This window comes from Aquila chrysaetos, chromosome 15 (genome assembly GCF_900496995.4).
Source record: "Aquila chrysaetos chrysaetos chromosome 15, bAquChr1.4, whole genome shotgun sequence".
Lineage (NCBI taxonomy): Eukaryota > Metazoa > Chordata > Aves > Accipitriformes > Accipitridae > Aquila > Aquila chrysaetos.
Genome location: NC_044018.1, coordinates 24,469,064 through 24,486,961, shown reverse-complemented (window position 1 = coordinate 24,486,961; position 17,898 = coordinate 24,469,064). Strand labels below are relative to the sequence as shown.

The following is a 17,898-nucleotide window of genomic DNA, read 5'->3' as shown; positions in this document are numbered from 1 at the left end:
GGAAGAGCTGGGTTTGCTATGGCAGAAACAACGACGCTTCACTAGTTTGAAGTGCAGCTCCACTAGTAATTGATATTCTGTTCTTCAGCTGAAGGAGCTTGTGGAGGGACACTACGTGGGACAAGCGGAACTATTTCAAGTCCTCACTTCCCTTCTGAGTATGAAAATAATGCTGATTGCACCTGGACCATATTGGCTGAACCAGGGGATACTATTGCTTTGGTCTTTACTGACTTCCAGTTAGAAGAAGGATATGACTTCTTAGAGATCAGTGGAACAGAAGCACCATCAATATGGTAAGTCAGAGATCTTGTAAAGATCTCAGTTTCTGTTTTTCTTTTCTGATGAGTATTGTGAAAAGATATTAAAGGATATTTAAGATATTTGAGATATTTTCTACCTGTTAGTAATGACCATTTTGTTATGCATCTTCCTTTGGTCCCTTTCACCCTCCAGAACTGAAAAAAAATGTAGTAGTTTGATTCTTCTTCTTTCTGAATCTTGATCCTTCCTTTTATTTACCTCCATGTTTGAGAGTTATATTTTTAAGGTATCTTAGCAGTGAGCATTTATTGATGTTACATATTTGAACTTGGTATGAGAATATTTTCTGATGTTGTGTCTTGAATGGTTTATCATGATACTGTACTCCAGCAATGAAAGTAGTGAGCAAAATTCAGCCTCACAATAAGACAGGAGTATATAGAGAGCAAATAGATGCCATTTTATTCTAAACAGGCTCTAACTCAGTCTTACTACATGTACTCATGTATGCAAGTATTATTATCTTATGTTGGCTGATGTTAAAACTGTTTGCTTAGCAATATTAGGGCTTCGTAATTATAATACTAAACCTACATTCTCTGTACTAAATAAAAGATGATAGTTCTGTCTATGGGAATAGATTAAATTGCAGAACAGTTTGTATTATGATTTCTCTGCATGCTACATATGCAGGTTTTCATTTTTTTCATCTCTGAGAACGTCTTGTGCTGGACATATGCGCCACTGCTATAAAATGTAGCCTAGAAAGAATACCGATCTGCTGCTCACAGATGACTGATAGTTCTTCAGAATGCCTTTCTGGAGATCTGAAGCCATCTCACTATTATTTTAATGTCATAACAGGCTAGGCGGTACAATATATTAATAATTGTGAAGTTCTAGGTAGCATCTGATTTGTTGAAAATAAAAAAGTGTGGCAACCATGCTTGACAAATATGTAAAAACTTTGTTTTGAAGATATTTCTGTATCTATATCACAAGATTACACTCTAATATTTCCACACGACGAAAAGTTGTGTAACAGCAGTCAGCGAAGCAGCTTCATATCAAGTGCTTATGTCTGTTGAAAGTACAATATGCGAGTACCCCGTTTGCCTCTTTCTCATGCACAAACATGCACAACACTCATCAATGCCAATGTTTTCTTATTAGAGGTTCTAAGGACCAGAAGCTGAAATCTTGAAAGGGAAGAGCTGATGGATTCTTGCAGCAGAGCATAAAAATCTGTCCATTTAATTTCATGTATGAGGCTCTGGTAAACACCTAACAACATAATTGCAACTTTGTTGCAAGAAATTAATCTGTTACTGAATTGAACATGCAAATATAGGAATAACTTTACATTTGCAGGCAGTCACATCTATATATCTGTTCCCCAGAAGATTTCTGATAATAGCTGATGTAGAAGAACATGAGCACAAAGCAATGGAAATATACTCTGCATTGATCTCATATGTTATTGATCAGTGTTACGTTGAAAATTGGAGATATCATAAGAATCTTACTTCTCCTAGAATTCAGTTTAAATATTTTTCTCGTTTTCTGTGATATTTGTTTTTTGGGTTGGAGATATTTTTTTTTAATAATGCTAAACTCTGATCACTAAAAGCTAAGGTTTTATTATATGTTCCTAGGATCATAGAATGATAGAATAGTTTGGGTTGGAAGGGACCTTTAAAGGTCATCAAGTCCAACCCCCCTGCAATGAGCAGGGACATCTTCAACTAGATCAGGTTGCTCAGAGCCCCGTCCAACCTGACCTTGAATATTTCCAGGGATGAGGCATCTACTACCTCTCTGGGCAACTTGTTCCAGTGTTTCACCACCCTCATTGTAAAAAAAGTCTTCCTTATATCTAGTCTGAATCTACCCTCTTTTGGTTTAAAACCGTTACCCCTTGTCCTATCACAACAAGCCCTACTAAAAAGCTTGTCCCTGTCTTTCTTGTAGGCCCCCTTTAAGTACTGAAAGCTGCTATAAGGTCTCCCCGGAGCCTTCTCTTCTCCAGGCTGAACAACCCCAACTCTCTCAAAATTTCTTCATAGGAGAGGTGTTCCAGCCCTCTGATCATTTTTGTGGCCCTTCTCTGGACCAGCTCCAACACGTCCATGTCTTTCCTGTGCTGAGAACCCCAGAGCTGGACGCAGGACTGCAGGTGGGCTCTCACCAGAGCAGAGTGGAGGGGGAGAGTCACCTCCCTTGACCTGCTGGCCATGCTTCTTTTGATGTAGCCCAGGATGCTGTTGGCTTTCTGGGCTGTGAGCGCACATTGCTGGCTCATGTCCAGCTTTTCATCCACCAGTACCCCCAAGTCCTTCTTGGCAGGGCTGCTCTCAGTTCCTCCAGCTGGTATTGATACCAGGGGTTGCCCTAACCCATGTGCAGGACCTTGCACTTGGCTTTGTTGAACTTCATGAGGTTCACATGGACCCACTTTTTGAGCTTGTCCAGGTCGCTCCGGATGGCATCCCATCCCTCAGGCGTGTCAACTGCACCACTCAGCTTGGTGTCATCTGCAAACTTGCTGAGGGTGCAGTCGATCCCACTTTCTATGTCATTGATGATGATATTAAACAGTACTGGTACCACTGACACCAGTACAGGACCAATACAGGTAAAAGTTTGGAGAAGCTATGGGAAGTTTTATAAGAAATGTTTAAAGGATTATTGGATAATTTGGAATGAAGCTACACATTTAGCTATATTTAAGCCAGAACAGTTACCATAGCGACATTAGAGCCATACTAAATGTAGTGCATGCTGTAATCTGCTAAAATCAGCTGTGTGTTTAAATGTGAGGTTGTTCCATACTCAAAACTAATGGTCTAGAGGTGTAGCATCTTAAAATGTGACTTTTTTTTTTTTTTTAATTGCTCCCTTTTATTGTATCTGGCATCACATCAACAGCTTTGTACAGTAATTCTGTGTTAGAAGACACATATTCCATTAGCACGGTCTGGTAATTATGATTGTTTTTTCAGTTAAAGGAATATTTGCTGTAAAATAAGCCAAATATTATCCTAGTGAAGAGCATAGAAAGATGATATATGAGCACTGCAAAAGCTAGAAAGAGAGTGAGAATAAAGAAAATAATTTCAGACTGATGATTCTTCAGTGTTTTTAGTGTATGGTGCAATAGGTCTGGATTACCCTCTCCAGACATATCAACAAAGTTAGAAACAGTTCCAGCATGATTACAGTAAAAACTGATGGACTTTTTTTAAGTAAAGGAATGGAAATGCTACAACAAGTAGCATTTAAATGCTGAGGAAAAAAAATCTGATATATCTATAAAATATGTATATAAGACATACTGTATTATAGTAATTGATTATGTTATATGCCTTATTTTTATTATATAATAGTAATATTAATCATATGCCTCATGTTTCTAAACCTTCTTTAAGCTGTTCAGTTAATTTCATGTTATATAGAATCATAGAATCGGTTAGGTTGTAAAAGACCTTTAAGGTCATCGAGTCCAACCAATCACGTAGCACTGCTAAGTCCACCAGTAAACCATGTCCCTAAATGCCACATCTACATGTCTTAAATACCTCCAGGGATGGTGACTCAACTACTTCCCTGGGCAGCCTGTTCCAATGCCTGACAACCCTTTCAGTAAAGAAATTTTTCCTAATATCCAACCTAAACCTCCCTTGCCTTAACTTGAGGCCATTTCCTCTCGTCCTATCTCCAGCCACCTGACAGAAGAGACCAGCACCCACCTCACTACAACCCCCTTTCAGGCAGTTGTAGAGAGCGATAAGGTCTCCCCTCAGCCTCCTTTTCTCCAGGCTAAACAACCCCAGTTCCCTCAGCCGCTCCTAAGACTTGTGCTCCAGGCCCCTCACCAGCTTTGTTGTCCTTCTCTGGACACGCTCCAGCCCCTCCATGTCTTCCTTGTAGTGAGGGGCCCAAAACTGAACACAGGACTCGAGGTGCGGCCTCACCAGTGCCGAGTACAGGGGGGCAATCCCTTCCCTGCTCCTGCTGGCCACACTATTGCTGATACAAGGCAGGATGCCGTTGGCCTTCTTGGCCACCTGGGCACACTGCTGGCTCATACAGACCCAGCTGTCCACCAACACCCCCAGGTCTGTTTCTGCCGGGCAGCTTTCCAGCCACTCTCCCCCAAGCCTGTAGTGTTCCATGGGGTTGTTGTGACCCAAGTGCAGGACCCGGCACTTGGCCTTGTTGAACCTCATACAATTGGCCTCGGCCCATCGATCCAGCCTGTCCAGATCCCTCTGTAGAGTCTTTCTAGCCTCAAGCAGATCAACACTCCCTCCCAACTTGGTGTTGTCTGTAAACTTACTGGGGGTGCCCTCGATCCCCTTGTCCAGATCATTGATAAAGATATTAAACAGAACTGGCCCCAGTACTGAACCCTGGAGAACACCACTTGTGACCGGCCACCAACTGGATTTAACTCCATTCACCACAACTCTTTGGGCCCTGCCATCCAGCCAGTTTTTTACCCAGCAAAGAGTATGCCTGTCCAAGCCATGAGCAGCCAGTTTCTCCAGGAGAATGCTGAGGGAAAGTGTCAAAAGCTTTACTAAAGTCTAGGTAGAGAACATCCACAGCCTTTCCCTCATCCGCTAAGTGGGTCACCTTCTCACAGAAGTAGATCATTGGTTTATTTACCAGTGCATTGAAAAGGAAGAACAGATTTATTTACCTTTTCTTATTCTTAAAAGATTAGTTGAAAACCATTCATACAGTGCATCCTAATGTAATTAGTTTATAAAACATTCAGGTGACATAACCTCACTATTTATTTTATATCCACGATACAATTAGAGTGTCCAAAGTTATTCATTTTTTTTTTCCTAATTAAAGAGCAGTTATATAGCTCTGGATCTTGAATGGATGTGGATATATAGATGACCACATTTTTAATCCTGTTTTGAATCAATATAAGTGTCAACAGGCTTAAAAAGATGAATGTCAGTGTTTGCAAAATGAATGCGAAGCAGGTAGAACAGGCTTTTTAATCTGTGGAGGAAGTAAAAGTATTATTAGTTAGACTGTAGATGAAAGAAAGCTTTTTGAATTTGAATCACTTGCTTAATTTGCTATTACAGAAAGGAGTTTTAGATGTAAACCATGTTTATCTTGAGCTGGTAAGCTCTTGCTCACAATGCCAAGAACAGTACTTCTGGGAGCATAACAGAAAGACTGCCTCTTTTCTGCGTCTGGAGTCCATCTCCAAGTCCACCAAATGACTGGATCTTTTGAGTCTGAAGGGCTCCTCTGTTGTTAATTATTAGAACTGAAAAAAAAAAATAAAATTTTTTTTTTGCGTAATTTCTGAAGATTACATATAACTTTTTAAATACTTCCAAACATGTCCCTTTGGACTTCATCTTAATTTACGTGGTACTTAAAATTAAATCAAGGTTGGATCTAGAGATAGTGTTAAGAAGTATCTTAAAAGTCCAGGCTAAATGAACATGGTTTTGAAGTAAAATCTGGAATATATCACTTAGGGAAAGCATCTTTTTGAAAATCTCTTAGTGAGTCTTTCCCAGGACTCCTCCTTGAGACTGAGGGTTTTGTTTGTTGTGGGTTTTTTGTTTGTTTGTTTGGTTTTTTTTGCTTGTTTTTAATTTGGACTGAATATTTTATTATTTGCAGGTTAGGTAAAGCTGGACAATTCACATGGGTGTAGTAAGGACTGATTCAGGCTTTTTCATGTAAATGTGCCTTTGCCATAATTTTTGCAAGATTAAAAACTTACTTGACGAAATTTATCTTAGACTCTTACAGGATGCATGAAAGGTGATTATGATGCTAAGAATAATTCTGAAATTATTATTTTTTAACTTGAAATCTTAATATTGAACATATTTTGTTCTAAAATCTATTTTTTCCTCTTTTACCTTACAATATTGATGTTATCTGACTGTGCTTCAGTTTAAACCTAAAATTATTATCCTTCGAGCTTTTGTCAGTATTTGCCAATACAAGAGAATGAACTACACCTCATAGGTTTTAGTCCAAATTAATTTCCTAATACTATTTAAAAATACCTTTAAGATTTTTCAGACTTCCTTATAAATCACATCAATATCCTCATGAAAGGCCATAAAAATGTATGTGGATGTAAGAGTGATTTGGAAGCAGCAATAATGAATTGCTATAATCTTGGCATACAATTTGACATAAGTACCTGGAGTCATCTGAAGCTCACTTCTTATTTCTGTGTTAATGAATAACTGTTATAATAGCTGAGTCGTAATACTAATTTGTGTTTCTTAGATAAATACACCAGTCCAAGCACTTAGGTATAATTCAAAACAGTAGTATTTTGATGTGTATGTTTCCTGTCCTGTTTATAGAGATCTGTCTTAATCTTACCACCCTCATTGTGAAAGGTCTATAGTAAAGTAATGCATGAGATTATGGAGTGGTCTAAATCACTTTTTTGATAGACAGCTATGGCAGTAGCTCCATACATATGAGCTGAATATTTAGCTCAGAATTACATAATTCTGCAGCTAAAGAGCACCATCTATTGGTTTATTGTGAAAAGATGTATTGCTTGTGGATGCACCTTCAATAAAGTTGTTGTTAATACACCAGAAAAGGGCTCGTGACATACCCTTGGCAATATAAGGTTCTATTTTCTTTTCCTTCTCCATCAGATGAGAAAGGATGAGCCATGGCCATGCAGCGAGAGGAAGGCAGTTAAATTCCAGCTTTTTCATTTGAGAACACTATTCGATTTTTATTAATTTATTTGTAATTAGTTACTTATTTTAGCCTCTTTAGAGACCTTCTGACAGTCATCCCTTTTATGTCACCAATGAAACTCTGCAAAGCCGTATGTTTGTATTGGAGTTGCTGGTAAAGGGTTCTCTTGCTGTCTACTAGAATTTGGAAGCTCTGATGTTTCTCCAACTTTTAACTGGATTTCCCCTTTTACCTGTTTTGGTTAGGAAACTGAATCCAATAATTATAAGCTTCTGTCTATCTGACCTGCCATGAACAACATTTCATTTTTATTCAGGAAAAGAAGTTGCATAGTTACCCTCAAATTCTTTCTATTGATTTTTATGTTGCAAAGTTTCCAGTTACCGTGTAAAAATCCTGTGGTCTATCACATTTCAAAATCAGCATTAATGCTGTTTAGCACTTGTACCCAATTTATCAATTATATATAGCAACACAAAAATTTAAATTGACTTACTGTAGAACACTACACAGTTCCAAACCCCCAAGATACATTGGAAAGACAAAGATACTTTTAAGGTGAGCGAGAAAGGTAGAAGGTGTGTCTGTATGAAGAGCTTTGTAAGACTGAAGAATACAGTGATTGTGACAGAATATTAGGTATTTTCTATTAATATGTTTAACTCATGAGAATTAGAGTTCTGTTCATGAAATATGATTTTGCTAACTGAGTTCTGCCATACCCTATTTGTTCAGACTCTTGCTACAGCACACATCATCAGTAGGCATTCACATATTGCAAACTGAATAAATGATAGAAGAATCCTTAAAATAAGTAATATGGCAAATGCCATGTCTCTTTAAAAGACTCAGTGGAATACATCTTTTCCCCATTTTCTGAGTCCTGTCAGTTGCTGCCTTTGGTGGTGATGCTTGTTTCTCCTGGTTTCTCCTAGCTATTTTCTGTTAGCAACACCTGTGCTTCTACCACTCTCTTCCCTTCCCTTCCCACCAACATGTCCTGTTTCTACATCCTCCCTCAGCATTTGCTGCCACGATCAATGATTTAGGCTTAAAATCTGGTAAAACTTATCCCAAACAAGTATTGACACATTGTAGTTGATCTTCTTGTCCTTTTTCCCTTGGTTTCTAGGAGATTAAGTGTTGAAAAACATACCCCCCAAGCCTTAAAAGAAAAAAGTCAGTCATGTGGTGTAGTCATAGTGAAAATGGTGCATAAAAAGTTTGCAAACAACGTGCTGAACTTGGGTGCCTATGGAGTTCTGTAATCTTGGAGTGAATGTCTCACTGGTCTCAGAGGTGTTAAGCATATTCTCAGAAAGGATTATCCCACTCACAGATTAGGGAATTTAGAAAGAAAATAGGCACAGTGTTTTGCATAGGATGCCAGCTATGTATACTAAACATGTCTTACAGGCAACTGGTATACTCTAGTTCTTAAAGTATTGCTTTCCAGAGTCTTTTAAAATCCCCTGCGTGGGAAATAGCATGTGTTAATTCAGTATCTACATCCAGTTCTTTGGCATAGCAGTTGCTATACCCAAACATATGCAGATAAACAGCTTCTTCACTCCTACAGTTTTCCCATAATAAGGATTAATAAGCTGATCTCATCAGTGATGTATCTTGTACTTTGCTATATTTATCAAAATCATCATGTTCCAAAATGGATTTTCTGCAGGCATTCAAATGCCTACTTGAAAAAATGAATTATCCACAGTTGTAAGTAAATTGTTAGCAGACTTGGGAAAATACAATGAACAGTGCTCAGTACCTTTGGAGTCGGTATAAAGGAAAAAAAAAAAAAACATAGATGAGACAGGTGGTGAACAGTCCCCCCTCCCTAACTTTTCTATAGGAGGAAAGATGAAACCTGACTACTATTGATAAGACAGCAAAGCTGCAAAGAAATTGTTATTTTAAGACAGGGTAACATTTCATTCTCCCATCCTGGACATTGTCTTCCTTTTCCTTTCAACACCCTAAAGGCAATTTTTGTCTTTTTAAATTCTTTTGATACAGAAGAACGTGTGTGATTTTTTTTGTTTGTTATATTATTTAAGTGTGTATTAAATAATACAGTATATATTATATAAGGAGATGAGCTCTGCTAGTTGCAGTGAGGCACCTTCAGATTCTAATTGCCAAAATGACCATAACGAAGAAAAGGACAAAGAGTACAAGTAGTGGTTTCAAAAATAAGCTGAAATGTAACACCTGAAGTTGTACATGATCTCTGAGTTGCTGGCATTGCACTGGAAGAAAGGGGATGATGGAAGGAATGAGGGCTTTGAGTTGGGAGACAAGAATGAATTTAACATGGGAAGAATTTTGTTTGGGTATGTTGGGGGATAGTATGACAGATTTTAAAGAGTTGGTAAGGTTTTGGAAACAGCTTCAGGCTGGGTTGGAGGGGCTGGGAGATTTGAACTTCAGAGTAGCAATGGGGGAATTTGGTGCTCTAGGTTGGGAGAACCTTTGCAGAGTTATACCCCAAATGAGCCTGGGAAGTGTACTCAAGGCAGCCGTCCCACAGGCACAGAGTGAACAAAAACATGTTAATCCCACAGGAATACCACCGTCACTAATGTTGTGGCCTTGATCCAGCAGGCATAGCCCCTCTCCTCTCGTCTTCCCCCCAAACAGGACTGGTTTGGTACATTTACCTTTGCTGTGTCAGGCAGCAGTGAAGCCTGGCCTGCCCTCTTCTTTCCTGGTAAATACGTGGTGGCTCTGTCAGTCTCCTGCGGTCTTTACCCAGATACTGACCCATATAATGATGGCAAGTGCTGAAATACATATGTAATTCTTCCGAGCGCTTCAGGGGGAAGTGTAACAAAACACTTTCCCATTCTTCCTTTTGGACCACAGCTTTCCTTTGGATTGTATTAATCCAAGGATTAATCTTGTGTTCGGAGATGGAGGTGATGGAAATAATCTGATTTAAAAAAAAAAAAAAAAAGTTGGTAGAGTCCTGAGGCAAAGGCAAATGTATTTAAGGCTCAGTTAATAGATATGTTTAGTTTATGGTAATACCTCACATAGAAATCTTGCAAAAGTTCTTAGGCTTGTATTTAAAGAAAGCATATCTGAAATGCATTGGTTATCTTTGGTAGTATCTTCATGCTAAATAATATATATATAAATATATCTGTAAGTATCTGCATGCATAAAAGTATTTGGAAGCTTTTGTAAGGATTTTGACCCTAAAATAAATAGGATGCTAAATGTACCTCATGCTAGCAGTAGTGACTAAACTAATGTAATCTCTTGCCTGTGTTAGCTGTAAAAACACAGAGACCACTTAGCTGTTAACACCAACATGTGAACGGTGTATGAAGTGAGAAGTACAGAAGCAGTAAATTGATGCTTAATTCACAGAAGACTATTGCTTTCTTTGCACCTATTAATTTACAGCCTACTGCGGTGAAGAGGTATAAAAGCTTACTTCATACCACATCACAAACTGACAGGAACATAAGAGTGAGAGAACTCACTTAAGGAAGGACTGTGACCTACAGTATAATTTTCCACCACATTTAAAATAACATGAAAAGCACTAGATTTTTAAAATTAAATATGTGATCAAGGTTTAAATACATTAACAGAGAGCTTGGATTGCTTAAAATACCACTAGCATTACTATCTTCTAACCAGACTGTCTAATCCTGGGGATACAGTGTGCTCTTAAAATTTCCTTCTACTAGGTCTGTTCCATTGTTCTAGAATACCTATACTGTTAGCTTTGTTTTCTCCCAAAATCCTTCAGATTAGATTCAGGAAAATAGATTCTAATGATGAAACAGCTCATACCGGTGCATTCAGGTATTGTTAGAAGCTTTTCTTAGAGATATTTATGAATCACTACTTTTCTTGCTTTTACACATTACCTATCCTTTGCAGTTAGCCTCAAGTGTAGCTTCCTAGCAAGACAAAACCTACAGATATTTTGACTTTCGGAACTTTTGATTAAATTTTCGCCAGCCCCCCTCCTTTTGCCATATAGACCTACCAGTGATTCTAGATTTGTGTGCAATAATCACAGTAGTTCTGAAAAAAATGCATCTACTCCCTGATTTTTCCACAAAAAAGAGTAATTTAAAAAATCTGGAATTCAAACTGGAGTTGATTAAAGTATATATCTGTGGAGGTCTGTGTTACCATGTGAGAATGAAAAAGATTAATAAAGAGAATCTCGCTGAGAACATGTGTGTGCATTTAAATATGAAGAGAAGTTATGAAATTGAAGAAGTAATATGATTCAGTTCATCTGGGCAAACCACAATTTACAGACATCAGTATTGGGAATATTAGATCTGTCTGGAAAACAGAAAGACAATTATTACCTGGAGCTTAAGCCAAGTTCTAGTTTTGTTGCTGGTACCTAGTTTAGGAATAATATCAGAAAGAAAACCAATCATGGTGTATCAAAGCTACATTGGCATGAGTAGTGGCCTCTTTTCCCACTGAAGGATGGTAATTTACCAAACTGGTCTTTTCTAATGTACTGTGGTTTTTTATGTTAAATTTAAAATATATTAGAATTGTAATACTAGCTATTGTAATTTTCTTAAAGATACAGTAGAATTTTTTTTCATTGTGATTTTTTTAAATATATGTTTTCAAATACCCAAGTATATGAAAACCTGTTTGTTGGGAATTAGCATAGTTGAATGCACTTTTACTTTCCAGCAAGTTAAACAGCAAATAAAATTATCTCAGCAGTTAATCACTATTTTTTAAAAGAAGGATGGAGTTTTAGGATGTAAGAATTAAGTGTGAGTATAAGTCTGTTTTATTTTTTTCCTGGATGAGCTGAAAACTACTATAACGTGGCACAAAACAACTAAAACATTTATTAGTAAGGTTGTTTTTTTTTTTTTTTCCCAACAAGATATACAGAAGTGGACATACTCCTCCAGAAAGCTCTTCCTGAAATTCCACTGCAAGCTTTTTTGGCCAACCACCTGTTAGTTTGTTGCATGGTTCTTCTGCTGAGCCCAGTGCTGTAATCTGCATCAGCTCAGAGTAAACCTGTCAATGAACTGTTCTTACAGTTAATAAATACCTTGGCCCCTGGTATCTCTGTTTAGTTAGCACACAGAATGCATCGATTATTTCTTTGACTCTAAAAGAATGTTAAATTGAATTTAAATAACGTGTTTATTGATGGCTAGTCTTTTTTTTTTTTTGATGTCTGCACAGTAGGCTAGCAATTGGACTTAATGGGTTTTCTGCAGAGGTCTGCACTTAGAAAACACTGCGCTCTTTTGTATCGCTGATGTTTTAAAGCAATAGTTACAGCACAGAAAGTTTAGATACGATGTGTAGCAGTGACTGAGATATCGTTCCTGTTCGTCCCATCTTCCAAGTAGGCAAGGGAGAGGACAACCAGCAGGGAAGGCAATTTGCTGTGGATAAAGAGAAAACACAAGGATTTTGCTGACAGTTTAGCCAAGCTTGCAGCAGCACCGCAGTGAAGAGTATGAATTTCAAATGTAAACCATCTAAAGTAAAACGAAACCCAGAAGTTCTAATGATTATTTTTTATACATTGGATGCTTTGTAGCTGATGAGTATATCAACTGAAAAACTATTCAGTATGCTAATAAGATTGGCAAATAATTGCATCCCACTTTTAGTGAAGCAGGTAAAAGGGGCAGAAGAGAGATGAAAGTTTTCCAGGCCAGAAACCAGGAACTTATATTAGGACAATTGTTATTTCTTTAGAAAATCTATTGATTAGAAACAATCCAGTAAAATATGATGTGAAGATCTGACTAATACAATGGAATTCTGTAATGTTAAATTTGTACAAAATCCCATGTAGAGATATGTGATCGCCTGCCTTTGGAGGAGACCAAGCATTTGGTTTTATTCTGTATTCAGAGCTTTTGGTAATTATAGATAAGGTGTTGAAAGAAAAGCTCAATTTCAGATATTATTCTATATCAAAACAAAATCCACACTTTTCTTAAAATGTATTCATTTTTGCACCCCTATTTTGAAATTAGAACAGCAGGACCAAATTTCAAAAAAACATATAGGAAGAAGCATGTAAATTATTTTAAATAACTTCAAATTAGGTTTATAAATTGTGCATTTAGTCGTGTTGTCACAATAATCTAGCTGTCTTTTTTAGCTGACTGAAGTGAGGGCAGTGTAGTTTACAATACATACTGAAACAGAAGTAAGATATATTCTAGCCAAGCATATATGCAGATTTACTGGAGTGTCATTTGTCATCTTTCTGTGTACATAAAAATATCATTAATATTACAAAGTTGAGCACTCAAGAATAAAGAATGCCAGCTTTAGTTTGACCCACTTGTACATAAAAGTTGACATAGCTTTTTAATTATGCCATCAAATGCTCTTATTTCTCACTGTGCTCTGAGACTGAATTTGCATTTAAAGAGAGTCTAGTCGGTAGGACTGCAGCTACATATGGTGAAATGAGAAGTTGTGTGCATTATCCGGGATATTAAAGGAAAAGAAAGGAATGTCTCATGATTAAAATAAATGGAGCACCACTTTAAAATCTCGGTCTTACAAATGCTTTATTTACAGGGTTGCTATGTCGTGGTAGCAAGTATCTTCAGACAAGATTTGTGCAAGTTCTTGCTAATATTGTGGTCCTCATTTCTTGTACAGCTCCTTTAGCTTTTCTTTCGACTGCAACTATAGCCCATGGGAGCTTGACCTGAGCAAACAGAATACAGGTACTCAAGACTGACTTTTTTTTTCTCGTGTGGCTGAGTCTTGTATCAAATTAAAATTCTTTTGGTGTTTTTTCTACTATTCAGACTTTAGTCCTTATTGGGGGAAAAAAAAAAATCAATGTTAAAGAGTATGTTCCATGTCTGGAAAATAAATATTTTAAAGGTTTATATTTATCTTTCTTGTACTGTAAGAAAAAATAGTAGTAGTAGTAGTATAGCAGTATATCTTCCAACATTGTGCAAACATAAACAAAAAGATGATTTGAGTTTCAGCAGTTGTAAGGGAGCACATTTAAAGATAAAGAAAATCTTTTACTTTTTCTTCATTCATTATTTATGGACCCTTTTTAATTAGTTTCAGTCTTGGTTAACCAGATGAATTAATTATTATTTTTTTTTAAGGAATGAATTAATTTGAATAATTTTTATTTAAAAACCCACCACTTTGCAAGTTGAATATTCTTCTAGTAGTTGTACCATAGGAATTGCTCAAGACTCTTCCTCCTGTAAATCATGTAATGTTAGTAATTTCTACAGGAGACAGGGGCTGCATCTCAGTTTCACAGACTGAAAATAGAGCTTGGATATAGCATTTAAGACCATAAACATCCCTATTTACTCATCCTCACTCTCTGGGGGGAAAAAAAGTAATTCTTGTTTTATCTACGTTGAAAAAAATGGTCATTTTTGATAGACTGAAGTATAGCATTCCACTTTGGTAAATAAAAAACAATAAATATAACTGACAGCAGTTTTCCTATGGAAGCTTCTAAAAATTTAAATGTATTTTTAGAAAAAAGGTGAAAGCATTAAAAATCACCATTAGCACTTTCTGTTTCTGAAGTCAAAACTGTAGTTTAACATTTATGGCCAGCCTATATCTTAGAAATATGCAAAGGATGCTAAAATGTCCTTTTGATATTGTCTCCTCAAAGATGTTAGGACAAGTGCTACCTACTACTGTGATGTCATTCCCAATATTCCTATTTATTGCTCTTTTGTTCAGCCATGATGGGTACTTAAAGAAGGTCATATAAAAATATACCGGAAAGAAAAAGGAAGGAAGAGTAAAGAACTTCTGTAGATCATGTGCAGTCCATGGATGAAAGGGGTGGAAGAGACTGACTTCCAAATAATGGCTTTATGGATTCTAACATTCGTATGCAGTGAATTTCATTTCAATCCAATGATGTGTTCATATCATGAATTAGCTTAATGATAGACTGACAAATTAAAAAATGAGGCCAAGAATATGAAAAATGCTTGTCCTCATAACCTCGGAAGTGATAGCAGAGGAGGATGATGCTTGAGCCAGTCACGTGAAACCCTGTGACATGTTTCTCAGTACAGTATTGCAATGAGCAGACCTTTGGTAAGCGTATTAAAGAGGTGTACATAAAGCAGCATTAGACCAAAACTAGAACACTGGAGCCAGACTGTTCACAGGTTTAAAAGAATGTTTGAAAACTAGATAGGTAATTAAAAAAGAATGAAAAGATGATTCAAGAATGGATGCTTGTCTTACCAGAAAGCAGTTTCAGAGGTAAAGGTTTAGAGGATATAGATAGATCCACACAGACAAAATACTGGATCATACCTAGCTAAACTAACAAAGGAAGCTTTGATTAAGACAAAGAACCAGAACCTGTTACCACAGTTGAAAGAAGGAATGGCTCTATTAAGTGTTTTAGCAAATTTTGAAGCTGACATTGAATTCTCCATCTCCTCATTTCTTCGAATAGATATTGGATGTCTGTCGTTGATTTGTGCTGTAATCAGGTTTAAATTATTACGTACAGCCCAGGGTAGCAACAGGATTTCTAGTTTTAAGATACGGAACCTAGATCTAAAGACTGACTGTATGAGAAGACTTCAGTCTACCAATTCTTTTTTATATCTTCGTTGTTGAAAGAAACTTTGAAGTAGCAAATCGTGTATTTAGCACTGAAGGTGTGGGATCCCAGAATTTGGTACTATTTACTAGGAGAGTTTCTAAAGCTGCGGGTTTCAACTGTTCTGCAGAGGGCAACTATCAAGAGAAATCTTGGTTTCTTAGAAACTGATGTACAGGTTTTCACAATAAATATTTAGAATTAGCACACTGCCCCGTGGGTAGCAATATGGTAATAGAAAACATGGGTAGTGTGTTTGCTTCAGCTGCTGTGTTTGAAAGCAATCCACTGCAATCCCATTGGGCTAGATGAAGCACTTAAAAATGTTAATTTTTCTGTGTACAGTAAGTAGCAGTAAAGCCCTGCAAATCTACATAGACTTGAGAGTTGAATTAATAAGTTTTATTTATATTTGGGATTTATCTACATTTTAAATGGTTCTATACTGGGGCAATCTCAAGTCATTGTCAAATTTTAGACACTAATCACTGGATTTATAACAAAAGGGAATCTATCCTTTCAAAAAAATTTAAGGATATTAATATGTTTCTCAGAAGACTGAAAAGAAAGATTATTTGTTTGATATGAAAATGTTTTAAAGTGTTTGCAGCTCCTGTTTGTTCCAAATTTGGATATTATCTCACAAACTTTTACTTCTCAGGAATTATAATAACAGCTTCCTGCTTGTTCAAAGTAAAGTATATAGAACAGGAGCATTTTTCTATTATTTAGAAGTCTTTATACAGCTTACATGCACTTTTTGTCTTGGTCTGTTCCTAGTAAGAACCTGGTATATGAAGCATAACATCCATTGATACAAATATGGACAAGTTTTCTCCTCTCATTATTCTAGAGTTATGACTGATTTTATTAACAAACCAAACCATACCACCTGTATTCTTTATGAGTCTCCGATGCAGAACTGATGTACACTTTTGTTAAGATATCGTGATCTGATAAATTCAGGCAACAGATATGAAATTCATAATTAGAAACAAGATAATTCCATTCTAATAATCAACTGTGATCTCCATAAAATAAACCATAAAAATTTTCCATCTGAAGAAGAGCATATGTTTCAGAAAAAAAGTTACATCTATCCCTGATTTAGTGTTCTCCAGTCCTTCAGAGTCTTTTGTAATATGTTCTAATGGTTAATTATCCTTATTGTTAAAAACAAGCATCTTATTTCCAAGCTTGGGTAAGGGTAGCTTCAGGTACCAGCCATAACACGCTGTTCTGTCTTTGCCTACAAGACTGAAGAGCTGTTATCAGATTCCAGTAAGTGCTTACAAACTGTTACCAAGTAATCCCCCAACTTCCTCTTTAATAATATAAAGTGATCAATTGTTTTGAGTTTTTCACAAAATGATATCTGATTTTTTAATTATTCTTGATTTTTTTTTTTTCCAAATCCTCTGCAAATTGCATTATCTTCTTTGTTACAAACTAAAATTGTGAAAGAGGAAAGAGCCTTACGGTAGCAGACATTTGCTTGTTATTTTCCTACCACTGTAACACAAGCTCGGGTGCAGCGGGTTACCCATTGGTCCCCATGTCACTTGGTGCAGTGTTTCGTTGGTTGGTTTGTTTGTTTTGTGTCATAGATATGTTCTGGAGGATAGCTCAAGAATTTTGTTTGTATCAAAACCGCTTGATGCAAAATAGAGAAGCAGCATAGATGCGAGTTTGTGTTCTCTATGAGTTTATCGAGTTACAACTGGCTAATATTCCCTCCTGCCAACCCAGAGCACCGAATGCCACAGCCTCTCTCGTGATTGGACTTTGTTAGGAATTCTAACAAAACCAGTAGAGGAGCTGTGCCCAGTGAATCCTATGAAAACTTGTCCCCTTCAAGACAGGTAGGAGAGGCCTCCAGACAACTGAAGCAAAGGAACTCTCTACCTTGGGATACACTTTTGTAGACCACCCTTTTGGCAAGGTACCTTCATGAGAATCAAGAGCAAATACCTTTTTTTCCCTTTCTGGGATCGATTTTCATGGTTTTGTTCTGGGAGTCTTGTTCCCTGCACCTTTCCATTTACCAGTATAAAGCAAGTCCAGCTGTCCTTCGGAGCATTTAAAGGGCCTGGGTGGACTAAGGAATGAAGGTAAACAGATCAAGAGCAGATCTTTGCAGAATCCACACAGAAAACCCAAGAACCTTTTCCAGAACATGAGTTTGTAACAAATAGGGAGGTAGGAAAGTACACAAAGACATGGAGTTTCCTGGCCCCAGTGTTAAAGGCAGTCTGTCCTCACTGAGCTTTCCCTGAGACATTAGAGATCTAGTGGGG

At 37.0% G+C, this 17,898-nt stretch overlaps 1 protein-coding gene across 1 annotated transcript in view; it reads left to right on the top strand.

The window, feature by feature from the left end:
* CSMD1 (CUB and Sushi multiple domains 1) overlaps window positions 1-17,898 on the top strand; it is a 1,239,551-nt gene that overhangs the window by 593,199 nt on the left and 628,454 nt on the right. Inside the window, exon 5 of the mRNA XM_030037616.2 lies at window positions 89-296. Coding sequence (XP_029893476.1) covers window positions 89-296 — 208 coding nt within the window. The remainder of the gene's footprint in view (window positions 1-88; window positions 297-17,898) is intronic.